Source organism: Amphiura filiformis, chromosome 6, assembly GCF_039555335.1.
Source record: "Amphiura filiformis chromosome 6, Afil_fr2py, whole genome shotgun sequence".
In the NCBI taxonomy this organism is placed as follows: Eukaryota; Metazoa; Echinodermata; class Ophiuroidea; order Amphilepidida; family Amphiuridae; genus Amphiura; species Amphiura filiformis.
This window is the reverse complement of record NC_092633.1, coordinates 15,602,878-15,629,441: the sequence shown is the minus strand read 5'-3', so window position 1 is coordinate 15,629,441 and position 26,564 is coordinate 15,602,878. Positions and strand designations below refer to the sequence as shown.

The 26,564-nt window shown below is 41.3% G+C and overlaps 1 protein-coding gene across 2 annotated transcripts in view; it reads left to right on the top strand.

Annotated features, from left to right (window-relative positions):
- Nucleotides 1-26,564, top strand: part of LOC140155043 (serine/threonine-protein kinase SIK3-like) — a 57,732-nt gene that overhangs the window by 12,010 nt on the left and 19,158 nt on the right. For both annotated transcript variants that reach the window (XM_072177726.1, XM_072177727.1), the window contains exons 2-3: nucleotides 17,764-17,944; nucleotides 24,808-24,969. In XM_072177726.1, coding sequence (XP_072033827.1) covers nucleotides 17,839-17,944; nucleotides 24,808-24,969 — 268 coding nt within the window. In that variant the 5' untranslated portion in view covers nucleotides 17,764-17,838. The remainder of the gene's footprint in view (nucleotides 1-17,763; nucleotides 17,945-24,807; nucleotides 24,970-26,564) is intronic.

Below are 26,564 nucleotides of genomic sequence, written 5' to 3'. Positions count from 1 at the left end.
CTAAATGAGGTTACATTGGAATGACAAAGATTTTTTGGAAAGTTATGAGTTTATCATTTTATTACTGGTGATGTAGGATCGCAAGGTGAGTGAATTTATGAAGAGGTTTCCTGTGTGAGCGAAGGACACGTACATGTAGGCTAAAACAGGTACTTTGACCTGCTCTGACCTTTCAATTGATGTGGTCGAGTTTCGTATTTACCACACAGCCAATACTGCATAGGCTGTCTGAACCAGACATAAACAACTGTCAGGAAAGAAAAATTATTATACTTAGGGCTCAACCGATTATCAGATCGGATACTTTATCATACCATCAAGTAGTTTCCGTGTTTTCATTGGATAAGCGTGCCAGTTTACTGACATGATATTTCTCATATCATACCATGGGTAGACGGGTTTGAGTATCAGAGTAAATTATGTTCCAGCCAAGAATTACGCCTGTGAATATTTTTTTTCGTTATGTGAGATTATTTGTACGGTATGATAAAATCGTTATTAGGTGAGGTTTAGGGGTGATATGGATTACATGTAGTCTCGGAGTCTGTATCACCCCTAAACCTCCGTTAATAGTATCGGCCCGATATTCTCCTCGGGTCGTACATGTAGCATGGTTTTGAGATTGCCTTGGGCCTATAATTTATAGCAGTCAATAATTGATTTAAGATTTAGAGAGGCTGCATAGTGATTTTGAAGTTTTCGTCCAACATTTTTGGACACAGCTTCTTATGGTGTTAAAATGAATCTCACACTATGTGAGGGTTGAAATTTTTTTGGCCAAAAATGACAATTATTAAAACAGCTTTTAACTTAAAAAGTAAATAAAATATGAACTTTTTATTTGCTATGGAGAATAAATGTCAAATACAATATTTGTTTAAAAAACATGCATTGCCATGTGAGCACCGGATTCATGATCGCACTGATTACTGCAAAACTTGTTGTGAATTTTTTTTTCAATAAATACTACAAAATGTGTATATATGTGTTCCTTATTGTTTAAAATCAGTTTTGATTTCCTATTTAGATACCACTAGAGTTGTGATTTCCTATAGATTTCGGTGAATTTATTCGGGCCCTTGAAAAAAAGTGAGGGCACTTGAAGTTCTGAGAAATGGCCCCAAATGGCCCGGAGCTTTTTTTGCTTATATGAAACACTTGTCAAGACTCAGTACACCGGTCGATCTTACCGTTTCCGATGTTGATTAAGATACTTCTTGCATCGATCCCGAGATGCGGAAAAACCAATAGTCATTTTGTCCCACATAAATGAATAAATAACAAAACCCCGATCCCCGGTGGACTCACCCAAAAGGTGACGTCACACCATATGATCGTCCCTTATCCTCCTTGGTCTCCGACTGACACAGACGCGTGCCTATCGATTGTTCATAGCACTGTGTATCAATTTCTCGACCAAAGGCGAGATATCGGTTGTAGTTTCACACCTTAGGTAAAACCAAACCGGTATTGTTCGGCTGAGGATAGTTTTGACGGCATTTTCTGGCGAAAAAGTGACAAAAAGCGATCCAAAACTTAGCTACATATCGTGCCTCCGTTTGTATCACGGGACACACGAGCAATTCAAAATGGCCGCTTCGTTGGCGCCATTCATTTTGTTTCCCACGTAAAACAACCATTGCAGCCTGTAAGTTACAATAGATGTTTGTACATACACATTGTATTTCATGTACGGTAGGTTATTGTTGCTATGTTAGGGTGATTACTCTATCGTTATGTCTTCATTACCGTCCAATAAAGACGAGTTAATCAGATATTCATACGGTGGGGATTGGTAGGGACCCGTCTGACATTTTAGTAATAAAGTTAGCCAGTCCTTACTTTACCACTAACGTTAGCGACCAGCCTCCGTGCTCAGGTTTGCTTACTGGGCTTGAGTCGCGTGTTGGGGGGTAGTGCCCCCTCCCTTTTCTCCTCGCTCGCCTCGGCCCTGTCGGGCTTGCCCTTCCCTGGTGACGGAGCGGGACCCACACCCGCTCTGTTTCACCCACAGGGAGTGCTCACGATCTTCTAGATGTCTTTCTTTTGCTTAGGACTCTCCGAGTTCCAGCTTGACGATTGGGATAGGCTCCGTCATCGCCATAAGACGAAGAAGAAATCTACCAAGGGCACTGGTAAGGTCGACACGGTGGATTCTGCTGTGACAGCCCCTATGGGTCATGGCAGGTCTGCTTAAGGGGCTCCGGTCCCCGGACAAGCAGGCGGTTCCTTCGAGGACTGCTAAGCGCGTCCAAAGGCTCAGCAGCCAGCGAAAGCACTGACTATACGTCGGAGCAAAGTAGCAGGCAGCAGAGCGGTAACCACCAGCGAAAACCCTAGCGGGTTTTGCAGCAGGAGGATACCAGTCGTCACGGTAGATTCTGCTGTGACAGCCCCTATGGGTCATGGCAGGTCTGCTTAAGGGGCTCCGGTCCCCGGACAAGCAGGCGGTTCCTTCGGGGACTGCTAGCGCGTCCAAAGGCTCAGCAGCCAGCGAAAGCACTGACTATACGTCGGAGCAAAGTAGCAGGCAGCAGAGCGGTAACCACCAGCGAAAACCCTAGCGGGTTTTGTAGCAGGAGGATACCAGTCCTCTAGCGAAAATCCTCACGGGTTTTTAGCAGGGGGACACCCGTCTGTTGCAGGCATATCTCACGGGCTCAAACAGCCACAGTAGTAGCCAGCGACGGGCAGCATGCAAGGTACCCGGGCTTGCCTGGGTTGAACCCTAGCATGCATGGGTTCAGCAGAGACGATACCGCGGCTAACGCTGTGGGTGTAGTCTTAGCAGAACCAACTGGGGTTGTCACGCGGCAGCGTTCCATGGCGGGACCGCCGAGTGATACCCTGGGCCCTAGAATAGCTGCTGGCTGTCCACAGGGACTGGCTGGCGATTATTCAGGGGTTGGGCTCGCAGTCTCTCACGGGACAGCGACCCCGGTGCATTCGGTGGCAGCTCCAAAGACGAGCTACGGCTTGACTTCAGTGGTAGCCGCTATGCACCCGCCCATAGCTGCCGTGAGTGGTCCGCCACACACAGCGACCTTGGCGGCTCTAGAGGGTACAGTAAGTAGCTTGAACAGCCTAGCTGATCAACAACCCACTTATGTCCTCGAGAGCCAGCGGAGCGTGGGTGATCCATTACCGTCAATGGGTCAATTACCCTCTCTTGATCGATCACTGTCAAATCAACAGGGCATAGCTCCATTGCTTGACGCTGCCTATTCAGGTGGCGAGGTGATTGATCGGGGTATGCACGCTCAGCTACCCGTGGTACTAGGCAAGCTCCCTCTCGCCAGGGGGCGGCCGGTATAGCGGGGTACCCTTACACACGGGCTTGATCCCCTTGCGGGGAACGCAGTGAGGCATGGGTACAGTGGTACACAGCCGGGAGCCCTCACGGGCACCTACGCTGGAACCACGCATACAGCGGTACACAACGGGAACCCTCACGGGTACCCATGCTAGTACCGCGCGCGGTACCACGCCAGCACACAGCTTGATCCCCCAAACAGGGAACGCAGTGTGGCGAGGGTACAGCGGTCCACAGTTGGGAACCCTCACGGGTACCCACGCTGATACCGCACCGGTACCGCAGCACCCGCTTTAGTCGCCACAGTCTCTGTGGCAACAAGGGGGGCGGTGCTGGTACTGCAGTACCATGGGGTTACCCTGGTGGCGGATCCTTTCAGGGTCAGCTGCCGGCTGGGTATGCCCGTGGTACCCGCCGCAGGGTGTTTCTTCCACGGCCTAGCACCGTGGCAAGTGTCGCCAGCGATGGCCACGCAGTACCAACATCAGCTGTTGACCAGGCCAGCCGGCATGGGGCTAACCCAGATTTTGATCAGGGTAGGCCCCGTGCTGCTAGCGCTAGGACGACGGCTGCGAGAGCATGCGGACCCAGTGGTGCCATGGCGGATACCTCAGGGTCTTGCGGGAGTACTCCCTCTTCTGCTGGCAGGTAGTCGGCGAGCCACACAGTGGTTATGCCTTCTTACCCGCTTTCAGATGCCCGTCCTCAGTTACCGTCATCATCGGAGCATGATACGGATACTGTGGGCGAGGGAAAGGAGTCGGAAGCTGAGTCCGGTAGTGACATCACTACCATCTCCTTCCCCGCTGCCCGCGAGGGAGCAACAGCACTGATCTTCCTCCGGACACCCCCTAAGGGGGAGTCCATGGAGGAGGCCCAGGGGATCCTTTTCAGAGGATGCTCAGCTGCTGCTTCCTCACAGGGGACGCCTGCACTCTCATTCCCGGCAAACCTCACGGGTAGATATCGTGGGCTGTCGAGCTCAGTTGAGCTATGGCGCCGCGTGCTTGCACGCTTCCTCTGCGTGTAACGCGGAGGACCACGGACCTACCTGAGGGGATCCGAGAGGACCCAGATGTCGTCAAGCGTATCACGCTCAGACAACATCTGAGCTCTTCCATGAGGTGAGCCTATTAGCGGTGCTAACAGCTAGCCTCAACGAGAGCTCCATGGGCCTAGCCCATAGGGTGTCCACTCAGCGCCGGGGAGGGGCCTGCCACTCCAATCGCTCAACGCGATGGAAAGGCAGGGTCCTTTTTCTCTTTGGATGCTTCTGCGCTACGGTGGAGGACCGTGCAAAGAAGCTACCAACGGGAGCACTCTGAAGAGGTCGGAAACTGCCCTTACCATGGGTAGGAGCTCCGACTTCAGCAGGCCGTGCACCACCAACAGTACCCGAGCCCACTACCTCTGCAGCACCCATTTCTGGGAGGCGCAAGGGTAGCACAGGAACAGCTGGCAAGCCCGAAGAAGAGCAAGCGCTCTTCCAAGGGAAGCTAGGCAGAGCATTCCTGGGGGCTCAGCGTTTTTCCACAGGGGATCTCCCAGTGGGCGACCGCTTATGGCTTTCACCCAGAGGTGGGAAACCATCTCTTTGAGCGCCTGGGTATGGTCAGTGGTGAGTGGGGGTTACAGACTGGCAACCCAGTCTCCCCACATTCGTCTGCACATTTCAGAGGTCCACAGTAGTGCCGTCAGACGGCCCCCAGCGTCGGGCACTACTGACAGGGATCACACAGCTTCTCACGAAGCGGGCGATTGTCCCGGTCTACCCCCGTTCTACGGGTGATCTTGGAGCCATTGGCTCCAAGGAAGACCGGCGACGGGAGCCCCATCCGGACCCACAGGCTGTTGAACACGTCCTTCAGGCCCAAGAGGTTCAGAATGGGGACTCTCGCCTCGGTGCTAGCCTGCCCCATCAGGGGCATGGGAACAGCATCGCTAGATCTCTCGGGCGCCTATCTGCATATGCCAATCGCCTCTCAAGATCGGAGGCATCTGCGCTTCTAGGTACAGGATCAAAATTACCAGTTTTGATACCGGCCATCCGGCCTGTCCATCTCTCCCAGGGTGTTTAACACTCTTGTTCAGAGCGGTGGCAGCGTGCCTGAAGCACAGGGTGTCAACATCAGTTGCTACCTGGACGGACGCACTCCACTGAAGACTACGGGTCTCATGGGGTTGATAGTCCGTAGGGTGCGGGACCCTGGATTTTTGATCAGCTCAAAAAGTCCAGCGTGGTCCCGACGCATGACACCACTATTTGTAGGGGCCCAGATCACCCTCACGGAGGGGTTCGCGTGCTCTCACCCGAGCGGGTGATTAACATGGTGCGGTGTGCCTGACTCTTGGCCGAGTCTCGGCAAAACCCGCTGTGGCATGGATGAAGGTGGTAGGCCTAATGGCCAGTATGGTAGACCTCGTACTGTACTGCCGTTCTACGTTAGGCTTACCCAACTACACCTTCTAGCCTGCTTGCAGGCCCAGTCGTCACCCAATATCCCTCGCGGTTCCGTTGTCGGAGATCGCGCGAGAGAACTCTGGTGGTGGACCCATCAGCCCAATTTGACCCAGGGTGTCAGGTTTCCTGCACCCCCGGTATGTCACGTAGTGATGACCATAGCGTCAAAAGCGGGGCTGGGGGTCCACATCCACGAGACTCCGTCTCGGGCCTATGGGGGCCATAGAGACAGAGTTTCACATCAACCTCCTCGCTTACGAGGAGGTGATCGTGGAATCACATACCGTTGTCCTGACGGATAACACAACCGTGGTAGCCTACCCCAACAGATAAGGGACTCCGGGCCACCACGATTGAGCCTGCATGCACGACACCTGATAGGGTGGTGCAAGTTCAGGCAGATTACGATGAGAGCAATACACATCGCGGGCGTCACCAGCATCCTCGCGCACAATCTGTCACGAGGAAGGGTGTCGGGACCAGCAGAATGGTACCCTTGCTCCGCAGGTCGCTCAGACGATCTTCAAGGGGATGTACCACGCCTCGAAAGATCTGTTCGCATCTCATCGCAATCATCCACTGCCGGGGTACTGCTCAAGGGTCGCGGACCCCCAAGCATTGACCGTGGACGCCCTGTCCATAGACTGGGGAGGGATGACAGCTTATGCAGTCCCTCCGATCTCACTACTCATGAGGGTGGTGGCCAAGATCGGGTGGGAAGACTGCATTGTCATTCTGCTAGCGGCAAGGCCGCTGGCACTCCCAGTACCAGATCTACTCCGGATGCCCGGAGCGGAGGTACCAGTCTATCACTAGAGCACCTGCAGTTAGCTGCATGGCCCTTACCAGGGAACACGCAGCGGAGGGATACTTTTCATCAGAAGCTGTTTTTCTCATCGCCGGGGCTAGACGGAAGTCTACCCTCCGTGCGTATAGCCAGAGTCTGGCTCCATACTACGCTTGGTGCAATGAGACAAATAGCTCTCCCGCTAGAGCCTCTGTGCTGCTAGTTCCAGCGTGTCTGGCAGAAACAGTTCAACCAAGCCTTCAGCGGGCCACTGGGGCCAGCTATAAGTCAGCTGTCCTCTCCATTCACCGAGGTTTCAGACGGTCGACTATCATAGCCGATGGTTACCTTATTAGTCTACGCCTCGACGGTATGTTCAACGAGTGTCTACCAAAAGGAAAGTGATCCTCCTAAGGGATCCCAACACAGTCTTAGATTACTTTAAGGGTCACCTTTTGACCTTCCGTCAAAAGCGGCGCTTAAATACGTAACTCTCAAGATGGCTTTCCGGTTTGGCGTTGGCTTCGGACGGCGGTGCTGAGTTGCACACGGTCTCGAGGTTAGCTTCCGTGTTCACAAACACTGGAGCGACACTGTTTCGGCGCTCTGTTCTCGTGACTCTGAACGGGCGCGGTGCATACCGACATTCGTCCCTCTCCAATCCCCAGGGTTGGGCAAGGTTCGGCTGAAGCCAAAGATAGGCTGGGGTGTCCGATAAGGCGCTGCAGCACTATTTCTTCCGAACACAAGCCTTGCGAGGGACTCACGACCGCATTCATCACCCTTACAGAGCCTTTCGGTCCAGCCGCTGTCGCAATGGCTGGTCCAGGTGTTGGTGGGGTCCGGGGATCGCGAAGGTTTCGCGTCCCCACGACCCACTCGACACGAGCTATCTCATCATCTTGGGTATACCGTTCGGTTGTCCCTTGAGGAGATCTAGCAGGCGGTGTCCCGGAAGCCACCTTCGCCCTTCTCTACGATACTTCCGTTTACGTTAGTAATCAGAGACGGGCGGAGGTTTACCGGGACATTGTTCGGCGATCATAATACGGTGGTGTACGGGTACCAGGTTTTCAGACTATACAGAATACTCAGCATGGTAAGAACCAGTGTCGCTATTCTTAACCACCAAACTTATTAAGTAAGGAGGTTTATGTCTGTGATCGCGTGGTCTTTTTTTTTTTTGTTTCCCGACCGTTGGGGGAAAATATTTTCTGACCTCGCGAAAACCATCGTTACCCGCTCCCGATCCCTGATCAGATGCTGACCAATCTTGTACCTCCATCCGTCGGTTACTTGCTAGATCGATCTTTCAGATGTTGATGCAAGAAGTATCTTAATCAACATCGGAACGGTAAGATCGACCGGTGTACTGAGTCTAGTCCCAAACAGAAATGTTTGGTAGACTCATAACCGTCGCGATCTTACCTTTCCGATGTTGATTATCCCGACCCCGCCACCCCTACAAGTTTGGTCCGAGTAGGGGATCCCAAGTCGGATAAGGGACGATCATATGGTGTGACGTCACCTTTTGGGTGAGTCCACCGGGGGATCGGGGGTTTTTTGTTATTTATTCATTTATGTGGGACAAAATGACTATTGGTTTTTCCGCATCTCGGGATCGATGCAAGAAGTATCTTAATCAACATCGGAAAGGTAAGATCGCACCGGTTATGAGTCTGTACCAAACATTTCTGTTTGGGACTATTTTACATGGTAAAACTATTTTAAAAATTTGAAATAAAAAGTATACCAATATATTGATGACATTTAAAAAAAATGAAGCTTGGCAACTTCCTAAAAACAAACATTTTTGACCAATGACCTATTGAAAATCAAAGGTCAGCATAAAATGCTTGTTTTGGCTCAAAAACAATTTCGAGCTAAAATGGTTTTTTTTTTCAAAATTGTTATTATTTAGGCCATAAAAAAGGAAAGTCTGTTTCAGGCTCCCGGCGTGTATTGCTATGTCAACTCAAATTGATGATTATAGCTACGCGTTGGCTTTTTTTGACATGCACTTAATTAACCCTGAATTATTTTTATGCCTCCACTGCGAGGCATACTGTTTTTGCACTGTCTGTCCGTCCGGATGCTGTATCTCGGGCATGGATGGGCGGATTGACTTCAGATTTTCGGGATAGGTGGGTCATGGTCAAAAACTCTGGTTACTTTTTTTTGGGTGGGGTTCAAGGTCATATACTGAGGTCAAAGGTCAATCTAAGGTCAAATTACAAAAACTGTCATATGGGCATAAAACTTGGTGGGTACAGTCAACATTTAGAGCCAAATTTTTGGAAGGTCATTTTGGGGTCATCCGGGTCACCAAGGGGTCATCTGAGGTCAAATTATTAAAAATTGTCGTATGGGCCTGAAACTTGGTGGGTACAGTCAACATTTAGAGCCAAATTTTTAGAAGGTAATTTTGGGGTCATCTGGGGTCACCAAGGGGGCATCTGAGGTCAAATTACTAAAAATTGTTATATGGGCTTGAAACTTGGTGGGTACAATCAACATTTAGAGCCAAATTTTTGGAAGGTCATTTCAGGGTCATCCAGGGTCACCAAGGGGTCATCTGAGGTCCAATTAATAAAATTGGTCATATGGGCTTGAAACTTGGTGGGTACAGTCAAAATTTAGAGCCAAATTTTTGGAAGGTCATTTTGGGGTCATCCGGGGTCACCAAGGGGTCATCTGAAGGTGGAGGCATCCCATTTGACGCTTTGCGTCGAAAATCGCGACGTTTCTAGTTTCATTTGTTTTTTTATTACCGATTTTCAAAAACTAGAGTTTAATGTTTTTGTGGTTTCTTTTAATTTGAACCAATTTTAAATATTCACCATAAATGGTTGCAATTTGAAAGTTCTAATTTGGGCAATACTTATGCATAATTTGGGTTGTTGATGGAAATTTTAAAAGAAAAATAGTTTTGTGGAGTCCAAGGACCTCTACACGATAAGACCAAAATCATACCTTTATCTTGTGCATGTATTGATTCAGTTATACATGATTTGGTTTTCTTAGTGAGTTTTAGTGTGGCTAGGGTTAACAATTGTTCAAGAAATGGTTGAGGGAAAACGCAAGAGAGGCAGACCTGTAGCGAGCTGGCTTGACGACATCAAGATTATCACAGGCCTGAGCATCACAGGCTACTAGGGCTGCCGCTGACCACATTCGATGGCATGTATACTCTCATGCGAACCACACCTGCATACGTGTATGCAATGTGACCTTAGAGAGAGAGAGAGAGAGGGAGGGGGGTAACTGTTAAAATAGGCCTCAATTGCTATTGGAAGATGAACAAAGAAGTCACTTGGTACCCTCAGGATTCAAATTTTGGACCCCTCATGTGCCAAGCACAAGATCGCTGACTAGTATACGTATTGTAAACCACAGGTCTTTATGATTCTTGGAAACGTAACTCATGTCTATCTTCAATACGAAAGGTCAATATTTTCATATGATGACTGCCTTTTCCTCCGCATACATACATAATGTCAAGAATGTCAATTTTCAATTATTTGCCATAAATTTTGTGTTTGATGTGCTCGTTTAAAATAGGTCCCACAAAAAACACTGTTTGAAGGTGGGTGATCGAAAGTTGTTTTAGGAAAAGGGGGGTAAAAGTTGTTTTAGGAAAAGGGGGGTAATAGTTTTGGACCTGACATCAGGGAGGTCAAGTAAGTTTATGCCCATGATTCCCATGAAGAGGTGGAGGGTCAAAATGTTTCTTGTTTGTAAAGAGGGCGTCAAAAAGTTTCTTTATGTGAAAAATAAGAAATTCCCACTCCCACCACTCGAGGTCTTTCTGAACACTCCCATTGTCTGGATTATTATGCATGTGTCAGAATCCTGAATAACACATTTTTATAAAATACTGGATGCAAAATAATACAATAATTTGCAAGTAATTTCAGCCTGAAAGGTTTGTTTTCATTGCGCCAAGTATGAAAAATTTACTAATTAAATTTCAGTGGAGCAAACTTGATGTACAGTATTATGAAAACAACACATTTGTCAAATGCCAATAGTTGCCTTTTTTCAACATGCCAAATTAAAATGTAATGTTTACAGAATGGGAGCAAGTTAGTGTGTGTTTTCATAACTGTTCCTGAACAGTCCTGGAAATACTGATGTCGTGTGCCACCTGTTTATATGCTGAATGTAACTAATAACGTGCAATGCAGAATCCCAACTACTTGATGAAGCCATTTGCTGAGGTAGAAAAACATTAAAGTAATGTAGACTGGAGTATTGCCTTGGAAACAAGTATACTGGTACTTGTATTTTGTATGGTTGCATCGTTTTTTGTTTGGCCTCACCGACTCTGTATAATTTACCTGTATTATTTTAAAATGTGTATTACCTCTTGAAAATTTGTGGAAACCAGCCATTTGACCTTACTGCATCTGTTTATTTTTCTGATGTGAACTTTGAATTGTATTGTTTGTGTGCAGCATATAATTTCGAACTTTATGTATGTACATAATGTTTGATTAATTCAGGAATTGTGAGATTGTTATCAGTTGCAATAAAAAGGCCAGAAATTAGTTGTTGTTATAATGTAAGATCACATTGATGAAATTCATTTATTATTTTGTCTTGTCTGAATGATGTGAGACATTGACCCAAGTCGAGTTTGATTTTGACCTCAAATTCAATCAGTGACAGACAGCAGATATCCAAATCAATTCAAGTCGGTGAGTGTTTGAACACTATGTGCAGTAAATTGAAGTCCTCTTCAGGGAAATTTTGATAGGGTTTAATCAGCCATCACAAGTGAAGAAACAAATTGATTCGCTTGACTGTTTTTAAGTCTTACTAGCAAAAGGCATAATTCGATATCGACAAACTTGAATATTCTTGGACTGTAAAATGATGCAGGGCTGTGATTTGTCCGGATTTTTCTCAATTCGGATTTAAAAAATAATATCTGAAGTCCTGTTTCTATGAAATTAAAGATTATAATTCTACTGGACGTGTACTTATTTATGAGTGGCAATATTTCACATCCTATCCCGGATGCATTATCAGGCCAACTGATGTTCTGGCAGCAAAGTTTGTTGACCTGTAAAGCGGATGTTGTTGTGTCACAGGTCAAAGATGAGTTAAACCCTCTTATAGAGCTACATCATGTCTTGTCAATTCAAAATAACATCACATCTTGACTTCTGTAACTAGTCCTTGACTGGTCAAAATTGTGTGGCCTGTTTAATCATGAAGAAAAGGAAGTACATGTATGAGCATATCACTGCCTTTAGAATTTCGGATTCAGTATACATTGTAAGTTAGCTGTTCTTGCTTTTTGGCACTTTGAAGATACTTTACCAACTTACGCTCTGCACATAGAAACCAGCTCGATCACTTCGATCTTCTACTGAAAGATTATTGAAATCTCCTTTCATTTCGCTGCTCCAGCTGTTTGGAATTTGCTTCCAAACGGCTTTTGTAACACACATTCGCTTACTCAGTTCAAGTTAAAACTCACCTTTTTCTTTGTGCTTTTCCAGATTTACATATGACAGGCAAGTATGTTTGTCTTTATTGTTTGTGCGCCTTGAGTTCTTTTGAAGATTGCGCGCCTACTAAGAACCCTCCATTAATATTATTATTCTTGATCACTGGACATTAGGCCCCACCAAGTTGTGACATAGCTCGCCTCCATTGTTAAGTGAAGGCTCCTCCCGTTTCACATAAATAGCTTCCTTGCCTCCTCTCAAACCATCTGCTTTCTCGAATTTGCGGTCTAATGTTTTGACATCTTTAGCGTCAAAGGAATGACTACATGTCTAAGGGGCCGTCCATAATTTTTGCCATTTTTACTTGCGTACAAAGCGTATGTGTTACTTGGAACTTTTTACCCCCTCTCTTGAGTTACGTTACAAATAAAATGGCAAAGGATTTCCATGAGTACTACTAATTAAGGACAGCCTCTAAGTGTGAGTAAACCACAAAGTCTCCACAACCAATACTAGCTCTCCTATGCTGGTATATACTTCGCCTTATATTCCATCCAGGATAGTCCAGTACATTGTAGATCATATGATAATCTCAAATTTGTCATAGTTTGTAATGAATGATAATCTTCACAATCGTATCTTATGTTTCCTAGACTTTTTTCATATAATGTAGAAATAAGTAAAAAAGTTAGTGGTGCTCCACTGAAAAAAAGGAATAAACAGTTATTCACTGACCCACAACCACTCAGTGGCAACCTCCTGTATACTGGATTATTATGTTTTGATGGATCCAAGTGTGTGAAAATATTGGATCCAACACATAATAATGATAAAATTGGATGCTTTACGCTCAATATTTATTGGTCTCGCTATGAGTTATAAAATATTGGACTCGACTACGTCTCATCCGATCCAATTTTATATCAAACTTGGTACACTGAATAGTTATGGTGGCCTGATGTGCTGTATAGTTTTGTGTTGTGTTATTTGCATATTTATGAATATTAATGAGCTGAGTGATTTGCATATATATGTTGGGTACATTTTCATTAATCCACTCTGCAGCTTAATCAAAGACTGATCAACTTCAAACTTAATGAGCTTATTTGCATATTGCATCTTATTTGTATTTACAAAGCTTTGTTACTTACCTTTGTGGGGCTACCTTAATTTATACAAATTGCTATTCTAGTAAGGGGCTGGCATTTTCTTGGAAGGGGGGTCCCAAAAATACAGGGGGTCATAGAATTTTCAGACTAAAAATAGGGGGGGTTATAATTTTGTTAACACCCAAAATAGGGGGGTTATAGAATTATTAAGGGCTGGTGACTCAAAATTTTAGCACGCTACGCGACCATTCTTTAACTTCACAATAGAAATGTGCGTACAATCTATGCAAAATTTTTCCGCGCCTTCTTTGCACTTACAATAAAAATTTTAACATGCACGTTCTTCACTCTAAGTTTTGGTGTGCTCCGCGCCTTCGTTCCGGCAATAAATAATTTGTCTTGAGTCTGTGTAGGTGGAAGGGGGGGAATTGTAAAAATTTTGCCCTCGATGGGGGTCATAAAAAATTCTCCGGTCACCGTCACATTTAGGACCGCCCCATTCCGAAGAAAATGCCAGCCCCTAAATAGAAGTCGTGTATGTAGAATAGTTTGGGATCTCTTTTTCATCAATTTGATATTTGGTGTCAGTTTTCAGATCACCACTAGCTATGTGCTATCCTTGAGACCTTCAGAGGGGTCAGTTGCTTAAATGAAACTAGTTTTACCATTTTTATGCCTCCACCACGAGGCATACTGTTTTTGCACTGTCCGTCCTTCCGTGCTTCCGTCCGTCCGGATGCTGTATCTCGGGCATGGATGGGCGGATTGACTTCAGATTTTCAGGATAGGTGGGTCATGGTCAAAAAGTCTGGATACTTTTTTGTGGGTTAGGTTCAAGGTCATATACTGAGGTCAAAGGTCATTTGAGGACAAACAAGGTAAACTTGTAAGTAAATTGGGTCTCATATGAACAGTTCAAATCCTATTGCAACCAAACTTGAGTCATAGCTGCACTTTCCGAACCCTCATATATGTGGTGATATAAGGTCATATACTGAGGTCAAAGGTTATTTGAGGTCAACTTGTAAAATACCATTATTTTGAGACTTTTGGTTAAAATTTGGTCTCATATGAACAGTTTAAATCCTAGTTCAACCAATCTTGGCTCATAGCTACACTATGGAAACCCTCATTTATTTATCGGGGGACCTTTTTTATACTTTGTTGCATGTAGTCCTACAGGGGGGCCCATTTTCCTTATTTACCTCTTTTCTCAGAGACTTGAGATGAGTTTGGTATTTATTCTTAACTATTATGTGAAATGAGACACATGTATCAGCCGTCAAGTGCATCATTTTGATATGGATGTACACATATGGGCATGAAACTTGGTAGGTACAGTCAACATTTAGAACCAAATTTTTGGAAGGTAATTTTGGGGTCATCTGAGGTCAAATTAGTAATAACTGTGGTATGGGCATGAAACTTGGTGGGTACAGTCCTACAGTCAACATTATAGAGGTAAATGTTTAGAAGGTCATTTTGGGGTCATCCAGAGGTCATCCAGAGGTCATCTGAGGTCAAATTAGTCAGGTAATCGCAGTGATGCCTTAGGCGCACAATTGGGCTACTTGGCGATCACTTGCCGCTACTCAAAAAAGCATGCCGCTACTTGCCTAAAATTGGGCTACTTTTGTCAGTCTCAGGCATGCAGCAATTTGATGTATTTTTTTCAATTTAGCCGATTTTCAAGCGATTTATAAAGGTTTTGAGTTTTTTAAGCTCCAAATTGCAATTACAATGGGTTTTGTGACCATTTATTGATCGGTCGGTAACTTCCCAACAGGCTTCCCAAGTTCCCAGCCCGGTTCCCAGTAAGTACTGGAAGTTTTAAAGTCAAGTGTCTTTCCGCCAATTGGGTGTTTTATGCTCCAAATTGGGTAAATCCGCCCAAATATCCGGTATTGGGATATCCGGTATCCGCTTTTTTGGAAGGTTAAAATTGGGCTACTTGAGAATCCTTTACACATGGCCTGGCGAAGTCAATGCGCCGCGCTTTGACGCTGAAAAGTTTTGGCAACACTGGGTAATCGTGACAGCCGAGTCATCCAGGTGTCATCTGATGTCAAATTCAGTCTGCCCTTGAGGCTTGAAACTTTGTATCAACTTTTGAGTGCCACATTGCTCCATTTGGTAGAGGCATCACGGTCGACGCTGTGCGTCGAAAACCGCGACATCCAAGAACCGCGGTCCATCTAGTTGATATCATGTAGGATTTCATGATCATCTCTGGTTTGTTCCTTGATCCATGCCTGCCAACCGTTCCGATTTAATCGGATTTGTTCCGATTTAGTCGGATTTGTTCCGATTTAGTCGGATTTGTTCCGATTTAATCGGATCTGTTCCGATTTTTGAGGTCAAAGGTCACAATTTTTTTTTTTTTTTTTTTAGATTTTTTTTTCAAAGTTTTTGGCGACTTTGGAGAACCACTGGACCTATTCTGAAGTGCTAGGATCATAAGGATCATTCACAGTTAATTTTTTAAAAAATTGGAAAAAATTACGAACAAAATACAGTTTGTTATTTTTAATATGCAAACCATTAATTAATATTTACCTCTTCATGTAGCACATATTATAAATGCATGGAAAACCAATGAATCTATAATATGTGATACATGAAGAGGTAAACACTAGTTAATGGTTTACATATGTATTAAGGATAACAAAAAAATTTTCTTTTTCATATTACCTTGTGAATGATCTTAGCACTTCAGAATAGGTCCAGTGGTTCTCTAAAGTTGCCAAAAACTTTGAATTAAAAAAAAAAAAAATTAGAAAAAAAAAGTTAATTAAAAAAAAATGTATTTTTTTCCAACCTTGAATAACAAGTAATTTAGGGTCTATAACTTCTTTTTTCCAAAGTTTGTTTCGCTTCTCGCTTCACTCTAATTAGACACCGACCTTAGTTCCAAAGGTTGGTAAGTATGCGCCGTTACGGGTGAGCGCGCGCACCCTGTACAGATTTTTATTTTTACAATGTTGGCAGGTATGTTGATCATGTTGATCTGTTCATGCAGTCCACTATTAATTGCAAGAGTATTGGTGGACTTTTACATGATGTATATATCCAGATTTCTACTTCAAAAGAAAAAAATACCAATAGTTTGGTGAAGAGTATACCTTGTGGCTTAGTTAACTTAACTGGTATTTATATAATGGGAGGGTGCAAGGTGCAGATTACAGGGATATTGTGGAAGAAACAGCATTCATTTCATAACAGTAATAGGAAATCATGATAGCGATCTATCGACAATTAATATTGCGAGCATCAACGGTAGATGTTTTGAATTTATTAGTTCAAGAAATCTGGCAGATGTTCAGCGTGTACTTAGATGACATTCATGTCTATATCAACCATGATGCAACGTTTTAGTCTCCAGGTCCAAACCAAAGCTGCTCTGCATGGCAACAACTCACAGTGCAACCTGCTTGTTGGCTGCTTGACTGACTGACTGCCCTAGAATGAACTTTGGTATATCAGTGTTGCCACCTTGAAATAATGAACATATTGAATGCCCTGCACTGCATTTACAGTTAATTCTATATAAACTTGCTTGATTGAGAGTATTTGGAAGTGCAAAATAAGCATGGCGACAAGATAACTGACAGTAAAAATTCCAGGAAATCTTGATGAGGAAACTGGAAAAAAGAAAAGAATAAGAATTTTGTGTGAAAATGGAAGCAACCTGTTCATTTGATCGCATTACATACTGAAAAATTGTGTAATACATTTTTATGGTATTACAATGAGGACTTCGTGATCATCTCTTGAATTACTGGAAATGTCAAACTAATTAAATGGCTAATTAAAATTCACAATGCGTAATTTTGCTTGTCTATAGACCTCCCAGAGATGGTCAGATTTATGTATTCATTTGTTGTAGTACTGTAAAATTAAATTAAAAAAAAAAAAAAAGATAAAAAAAAAAAAAAAGATTTTTGCATTTAAAAAAAAAAAATAATGGGGTAGTATTTTGACCTACCCAGAGTAACTTATTGATGGCACTATGTCAAACTGCTGACGAGAAGCGTTTATGATAATGATGATTTCTTTCCAGCCAGGCTTGGTGGCTTTCATAGTAGTCAGAGAAGGAGCTGACATGCTCGTCCAAGGCTTATATGAAGGAGGCACCCAGGTTTTTTTAAACCATAGTTGCCCAGTTTTGGCTCCTGGTGTGTCCAATATTTTACACTACAAACTATAGGACCAAGAGCCATCTTTGGGACCTGCTAATTTTATCTCCTGGTCCAGGCATATATGTAAGGCCTCAACATTTTGAGGTTGCACTCACGCTAAGTCTGAGGGCCACAGACTGCAGCTAAGAATGGGTGTGCAAGCATGTATCCTGTCCAAGTGATATCCTCAAAACAACCAAATGTCACATTTTGGTAATTATTTGGGGAGTTTGTGAAAGTGTTTGCCCATTGCCTAAATGTAGAGCTTCATATTACCAACCCTTGTATCATGAAAATGGTTTGTCCAATTTGCTTCAAACAGAAGACACATCAAGCTAGTTACTTTGGCCCATATGATAAGTTTATTAAAATCAAGTTTCTGAAAAAGTTCTTGAAATTTGCCCATGGATCCATCCATCTTAATGTATTTGTTTTACATTTTATTTCTCCACATAGGTGGCTATTAAAATAATAGACAAAACTCAACTAGACGAGGAGAATTTACAAAAGATCGAGCGGGAAGTTCATGTGATGAAGTTGTTGAGACACCCACACATCATTCGACTTTATCAAGTGATGGAAACAGAAAGGAACATGTACTTGGTCACAGAATATGCTAGTGGTGGGGAGATATTTGGTAAGTAGTATAGTAGCACACAGTGGCAGCACCAAGGGGGATGAGTGTCAAAAAATGATGGGCTTTTCAACCCTGTTGCCCCCCCCCTCCCCCAGTCAGAACATATCACAATATTTCACCTTGCCCCGGAAAAATTAGCTGATGCCGCTACTGTATGCAAATTGTATTCCCACAGTCTTCAATGATTGTGCACATGTTCAATTAATTCCAACTTATTTCCAATTGTTAAATAGAAAACTTGCTTGATAATTATGTAAAAACACAGTGAAGGAAAATGTTTTTGCATTTTAAACTAGCATGTTTTCCTATTATCTATAGATATCAAAAGTAGGGGTATGTTACCCTTGGGTATTTCTGTTAGGTTTCCTAGAAATTGGTATACATTTGGCTCAAAACAGGTGACATCATAACTGCTTGGATGGGTGGTAATGCTATATGTGACACAATCTGGTCCATGGAGGCCAAAGGCGGCAAATTTGAAATTGAGATAAAGGGGAAAAATATGGAGTAAAAAACAATACTCACGAAACTTCATAACTTTAGAACCAAGTATGCTAGACCTCTGGTGTTTTCAGTATATGATGGCTTTTATGTTTATATATGGTGATAAATATATTAACTCAATTTTCAAAAATGCCTCCTTTGGCCCCCATGGAGCAGATCGTGTCACATATACTCTCTGTTTCTGATTTTGGTACTGCCTTGTTTTAAGTTACATGTTTTAGTTTCTCTTTTCTTCAGAAGCTAAAAATCTGGGGATTGTAGAAGAGGAGAACAATGGGAAACCATGTGATCAAAACAAATCCCAAACCTAAAATTCAAAACTTGAAACAAGGCACTGTCTATTTATTAAACCAAAATGCACAGGGAAAGAAAATACTTTGCTGTGGAATCTGTGGATGTGTACACTTGTGAAATACTGCATTTTTTTTGGCACAAAGTCTGTGACAACAGTTGCATTTAACTTGATTTTAGTAATTATGAGGGGTTATTGTCAATGGTGTGAATGTCAGAGAGGGCAAAATCTGGATCAGGAGAATTAAAGGGAGATGGATCTCTAACCATGACATTACTGCTAGCCCTGCTACGCATGAAATAACTGGAAGGCATGAAAGGAAATGTGACTTAAAGATGAGAAATCAACTACGTTTTCTAACTTGTTTTAAATTTATATTCACTGATAATTTGATATGATTCCAGGTACATGTATGTACTTTGTACGGTACATGTACTTGTTAATGTTACTAATGAGCTGAAGATACCAGTCAAATACAGTTGATGCGTACATAAAATTTGAAGCATTGTGTCTACTTGGTAATATTTCATTTGATGGAAAATCAACTGACAAATCTACATGTAGGATCATTTTGAATCATGCATGATGTGACATACTCTTACAAAATAATACATCATGTTGTGCATTTAAATGTCAAATGTAGCGAGTACAGCAAAACAGTGTAGTGAGGAAACTGACCCAAAGCATATATGATACAGTCCATTACTGCCCTGGAAGGATATCTTATTTGGGTTATTTTCGTTTTTAGTATCATACTAATACAGAGATAGTGTGTGTGTTGAAAGTGTTCAGTGCTAATGCTCACTTTGGATGATGTATCATAGAGAAGTGACAAAATAAATAAAAAGAGATCTGATGAGAGTTTGTAGAATGAGAGAGTAATGAGATCGGGGTGGGGGACTTGTATTTCAAGGTGTATATCACCGCGTACAAACAAGCAAGAAAAGGGGTCTTTTTCAAGGCCGGGTGTGATACATGAGTATCTTGTTTAGTTTTGATACATATATCTTAGTTTTCAACACTTAAATTTTCCTCCAAATGCAAATTTTCATGGCAGTGAGATTCTCAAATTCCCCACTTTTCCCAGGCCTGACTGGGTTTTTACTACGAAGGGCAGCATTGTGGGTGGGAAATTAAATTTTAACAAGGCAGGTCATCCATTATCCGCTCCTCTATGATTATTGGTAAAACTTATTTTCAATTGAATTTGTATAAATTTGTATACCCGATACAAATTTGAGTCAAATTTGAAACAATTAGATAAATTTGCCCTTTGATCAAAAGATATCAAAGTAAATATTTGGAGCAAAAAAAATAATGCCAGTCAATTTACTTTCCAATCAAAAAAAATTAATGTGTGATTATTTTGATATTGCACATTTATTTCAGTGCATTTTTGTAGAACTGACAGTACCATTATACTCCAGCAAGAACTAAACAATACAAATTGCATTTGAGTGGGAAAAATTTGAGATGAAATATAGTATTTGTTCATGCGTTATTCAATGGTTAAGGACCTTGAAGTGTTTTGCATCTTACTCAAGTGATACGTCACCAGAAGATGAAGAACCTGGATCAGTGGAGAAGGTCATTGTCTTCATCCATGCTAGAGAATTCAACATGCAACGCTCACATGATTGTTACATTTTAAATATTGTTAGACTGAACATGTTTTGAATGGTTTTTTTTCTTTTGCTTTGCGAGCACATATGAGGGGCGGTCAATAAGTTTCCGCAACCATTATGTATACTTAGGCGTGACTCAAATGTACCTTTATCTTTACAACAATTACCACCAGAGTACCTTTGATTACATAATCTCATTTGCATAAAATCATTGCTATAAGCATGAGACTGAAAAATATCAACATTGGTGAGAAATTTGAGTAAAGATGTGTGATAACAAGAAATGTCTTTAAAAAAGACAATGCCTCCAAGATACCAGTGGGCACCTTTTGTTATTAGTTAAGGAGACACTTATAATGCTAGCTTTAAGGTAAAGCTATTGGATATAAATTTTTGTCTGATTGAAACATGTGAGTCCATTCTCTCCTGATTACAAGACTGAAAATTTTATTGTAATCGGATATTCGGTTACCAAAATATGGCCTGTGAAAATGGCGCGAAACCAAGAAGTTGGCAACAAATTTCTTTTATTTTTGTTATGCAATGTTGTCAGGTAGGCCTTATTTTCTAATTATATATGCAAGAATGATACAAAGCAGAGAAGATGAGAAAGAAAAATGTTCAGATCGGCTACAAAATAAGATATAAAACCCATGGATGCCTTTGGTAAATTTCCATTTGCATAATTAATTAGGGCCCTAATCAACTTTTCTAATAAGTAGCCCTAATTAATTATGCCAATTGAAATTTGCAAAACGCAACCGTAATTTTGTAGTATAGTGTGTGTTCTACCCATGTACCATGCCTCAGTACCATAGCTCTTTTAATTGTATCTGAAATCTTTACTTTGCATAATTCATGCATGTAATTAGAAAATCATCTGGCAACTGGACTGGTCAAAAATATAGAAAATAAAAAGAAAGTTGTTGCCAATTTTTGTTTTGGTTTCACCATTTTGACAGGCCATATCCCAAGAACCGAATGTAATCTACAGGGCATGCTAAGCTTTAACATATTATTTAAATGGAAAGAAAATCTAAATTTGTGCATTAGCCAATAGGGCCACGGTCACCTAAAGCCATCTTGCAGATAATTCTGATGTATGAAATAAGACCTTCAAACTTTCAGATATGAAGAGTTCCAGATGCAGGCAGCCGTTTCTGTTTTTTAAATATAGGCCTAAGTTGTATCAAGAGTAATTTCTCGTGGATTTTTTGACTGAAAATTACGATTGTAACGCTTCAGAGTAACAAATTTTCGTATCAGATTCTTTTATGCTTGTTTATTATATTTTGTATTCAGGACTAAAATAATATTAATATTATTATATTTAGGGGGGGGGGTCTTTTCATAGGCCATTACTTTTTTGTATGTGTAATTGAATAAAAATCAAAAACATTATTGTTTTGTTTTGTTTTGTTTCCTTCATTTGTGCTTTGTCTTGCATCGAAAGGGCCAATATCAACACCTTGTTTGTAAGAAGTATTGTGTGGGGAAAGATGATTCTTGCATTTTATTTTTATTTTTATCTTCACAAACAAAAAGCAAATTTCTCAGTCAGTCTTGAAACGGTCATGGGTATGCATGCAAAAATATTGCAACAGTACTCAGTAGAATGTAAAAAACTGACATACATACCACCAACATGACCAACCACGCATGGGAATTGGGGAAGCAAATACTTTAAAACGAATTATTCGAATTATATCAACGCAAATAAAATTGCAATACTTTAGTACATGTATTTGAACAGCAATGAAGCCGCCATAGGCGCGGCTAGGCGTATCATACCATACATTGCAGTTCAAATGCATCATGATCATGATTGTGGCCTAGTCGAGCTAGGCCTGCATGCCACTGCCAGTCGGTCTGCTGACTTGCCGCGGCACAAAAATACCTCCAATTTGGCGCAAAACAATCCATGATGTCAAATTATCACATCCAAAGTGTCGCCACGAACGTCAGCTTCAACTTCTTCAGCCAAAGTTTTTGCATTGATAATCAGGTTTCATGTAATCATGAAATTAAACCTTGTTTGATGTGTATTCCCATTGCCACAGCTGCACAGCATAACGGTATTCCAACTTGTCTTCTACGATAAAGCTGCTGATGAGCGCTGAGGCTACAATCTATAATTAAAGACCGAATTAAAAAAGACTAGTTTGCGTCTGACGTCATGAGAAAGGCGCGCCGTGATTGGTTGCTGACCTGCGCAGTATGGCATTTTTGGTCTGGTTGACAGGACGGCATACGCAAGCTAGTCTTTTTAATTCGGTCTTCAATTATACAACATATGAGTTTGAAAATATTCTAATGCATAATTCATGAACTTGATAGACCCACGCCATTGGCGCTCGTGCTAGGTGTTTCTAGAATCCCAATAGAATAAGACTAATTTTCATGCTAATTCATTGCACATGCTGAGGAAGCGTGATTACCTTTTTGAACATTCGGAAATGGCGATAGGCGAATTTATGTATGGCGTAGAGAGGTGGGGGATATAAATTGGGCTCTCAATATTGGGCGGACATTAGAGTACTTGTCAGAATAAAAATTTGTACAATCGGCCTACATGCCGCGCAATGTGCGGCATTTTAGGTGTCAATTTCAAAGCAAACTACCTCCTGCGGAGGCAGAAAAATTAGCAGACATAAGTACCAATAAAGTTGATAAATGTGAAAGAAGAAATGCATCCATCAGCATATGAGGTAAGGGCCAATCTTTGAATTTCATCAAAAATAGGCCCTAAAGACAAGCATCAATGGAATAAAAATTGTGAGAGACGAGCACACAAGGTAGAAACAAGAATCAAAATTATCTCCAAAATTGAACAAAACAAATATGTGATGTGTCATGTCAAAAGGAGACACTTTTGGGCAGGTTATCAATTTTGAGGTTTTTACATATCTTAAATAAAGAGATATTTTGCTCCACAGCGCCGTTTTCTCCAATGAAATTGGACATTCCTAAGCGAAGATATTGAGTTCGTAAGTTATGGTGTTATCAAATTGGAAATTGAGATATCGGCCTTTAAAAATAATATTGACAATGTTGAGAGTAGGAATTACCTTGAAAAATGTCTCAAAAAATACAAGATGCCAGTTATATTCCGTCTGAAACTATCAGACAATATTTTAAACATTAATAACATCACAAATTACAACAAACCCAAATTGTGAAAAAAATCACCCGGCAGATTTTTGGCTATATCTCCATTTACGATCCTGCCCAAAAGTGTCTCCTTTTGACATGACACGTCACATATGATGATTGGTATGGTATGAGAGATTAGTGTAATAGAAATTGCTGAAATAAAAATAGAAATATGTGCATGTGTTGATGGTATTCATGATTAAAATAATCGAAAATGTATGAAAAAATAAATTCATCAAAACATCTCTAAAAATATGCCTAAAATACATTTTTATGCCAAAAATAACATTTTTAAAAACTCAATCAATAATTGTCAGTTGAACTATGATAAACCCTATTGAATCCTGTGTAAAACATGAAACTAATTAGCCTATTACTCAATAGCAATTGGCAAAAATATTAAGGTATCATTTACAAAATTATCCATATCTTGAAAAGTATTGATGCTATTTATATAATTTTGGTATCATTTTAAAGCTTACATTTTTATTCAAACCATGAAATGTCAAAAATGTGACTTGTTCCTGGTTTTGTAAGAATGGGTCTCATGCTATGTTTATATGCTAATGTCATTACGTAATCAAGTATCCAACATCGCTAAATAATTAACTCACATTTGTTTTGACAGGTACAAACTTGTGTTAATCATATATGTATTCAAAGTCATGCTTGAGTGGAGATACATAATGGTTGTGGAAACTTATTGACTGCCCCTTGTATTATTATCACATACCGTATTTAAGTCAAATAAACGCCCGGGCGTTACATTTTCCCAAGGGGGGCGTTTATTAGAGGTCATTTTTAGCACGACAATTCCCGTTAAAATCATTAGGTAAGCTTAAAAGTCACGCTAAAATGACGAACTATGAACTTTTGACACTGACTTTTGGTTCACTTCCGGGTTTCTGATGCAGATTTTCACCATTTATTGCTGCTATTACCGACCATGTGAGCAACTTGGTAAGCTTACTACATAAGATAGCATGGAAATATCAGCATTTTTGAAACATCTTGGTTGAAAAAAGTGGTGGGGGCGCGTTTATTTGAGGGGACTATTTGACTAAATACGGTATATACATGACATGTGTACAGTACTTTCTGTGTCTATTTTATTATTTTTTATCGAGGTTTCGTGGGGGCAGGTCTCATAAAAATTATATATTTCAGGTGTGGAATATTTCTGATACAAATGTTATGAAATGCTGATTACTTATTACCCCATGTTTGACATTGATAGCATTTAAAACAGCTTTATTAGATTCATTCATTTGTTATTGTTGTTATTACAGATCACCTGATTTCACATGGGAGGATGACAGAGAGAGAAGCAAGGTCAAAGTTCAAACAAATAGTTGCAGCCGTCCATTATTGTCACTCAAAGAAAGTTGTACACCGTGACCTCAAAGCAGAAAATCTACTTTTAGATGCCAATAAAAATGTTAAGATTGCAGGTAAAGATTTAAGAAATTATAATGCATCTCATTTATATCTTGCAAGCTCCATTGTTTTGTAGGTTTAAATCTGGATAGTTTTGGGGAACCTGAAGAATTAAATTTGATGACATATAGTGAAGAAATTGTGTTATGTAAGAAAAATTGATCAATTATGATACTAGAATTCTGTGAATAGCCATTTACTGAATTTAGGTGTGACAAGGTTATCCATTAGGTGACAAAAAACAAAACCTTGTTTTACGGGCCCAACCAACCCAGATTTTGCATTTTGGGAGAATATTTTGCTAAAATCATGTAAAATCAGCCGTTTTGGGGCCAAAATTTATTGATTTTGACTGAAAATTATTCAAACAAATTCAGAACATTTTCAAAATATGTTTGCAAAACAATCATCAAATTTTTGCCAAATTTTTAAGCTTTCCGGTGATATTTTGGGGTCATCTTAGCTACCAGGAAAGAAAAAATCCCCACTGACCGACCCAGACGACCCTAATTGAAAAGTCCATCCGCCCGTAAAACAGGGTTGTACTTTTTTTTGTCGCTTTTGTTAAGAAATATACTTGTACAGTCCTACCTGTTTTATCTGGCTATGATGATAAGTGATAAGGCAACAAAAAAAGAAAACCCTGTTCTGCAGGCCCGACTGTCCCAGATATTGAACAAATTTGAAAAAAAATTCCTGTACAAATGAATACTGACCCAAATTTCGACAATTGCAAATATTTACAGATTTTTATGGGTTTTTTTTGGTCATCCCCCCCCCAAAAAAAGCCTGAACGACCGACCCTACTTGAACAGGGTTTTTTCGTTGCCTAAGTGAATTATGTGTAATTCTCCATTGAATGACAAAATTGGAACAGCAAAAGATTACTCAACATGGAGTAATAACACTGAATTGTGGTATTTGAGTGACAACATTTTATGTTATTCTGAATGTTAAAGCCTGAAAACGTGATTGTTTTGCTGTGAAATTCACACATCTGGATAACAGAGATCAGTATAAATGAGGATGGATAAGGGAGGTTGGACTGTACAACTAAATTTGACCTACTTTACGCTAGACAACAGTTAAAATTTGATTATGACCCTGTTTCTGATTGCAGCATAGGGTGGCAATAAATTAATTCTAGTATCTGTGAGTGTTTACACTACCAATAAAGTATATCACCTTCATGGAAATTCAAATGTATGACAATTTACATTCCTGCATGACGAACACCAATTAATAAATTGACTGATTGTTTACACCACCAAAAGATGGCAGCAAAGTTTATTTGACTTATGATTAATCCTCCAAAGCAGCATTTGAGTTGCAGACTACTCTTGGCTCTGAATTTAAAATGACATGTGGTTGAAATTGCATTAGTTTGCCTTGTTTAATCAGGTTCTTTGATGCTGGATAAATGCATTTTGTAATTGGATGTCAAATATTTTTGCCATCATCTTCAAATCTAGAATTATGCAAGTTGTTATTATTTTAATTATTTTGAATGAAAATAATTGATCTTTGGTTTTAGTGTCAATTTGTTCTTGAAAAAAGATGATCAACATACATTGTAGGAATTTTTTACAGAAACTGAACTGAAATAAAA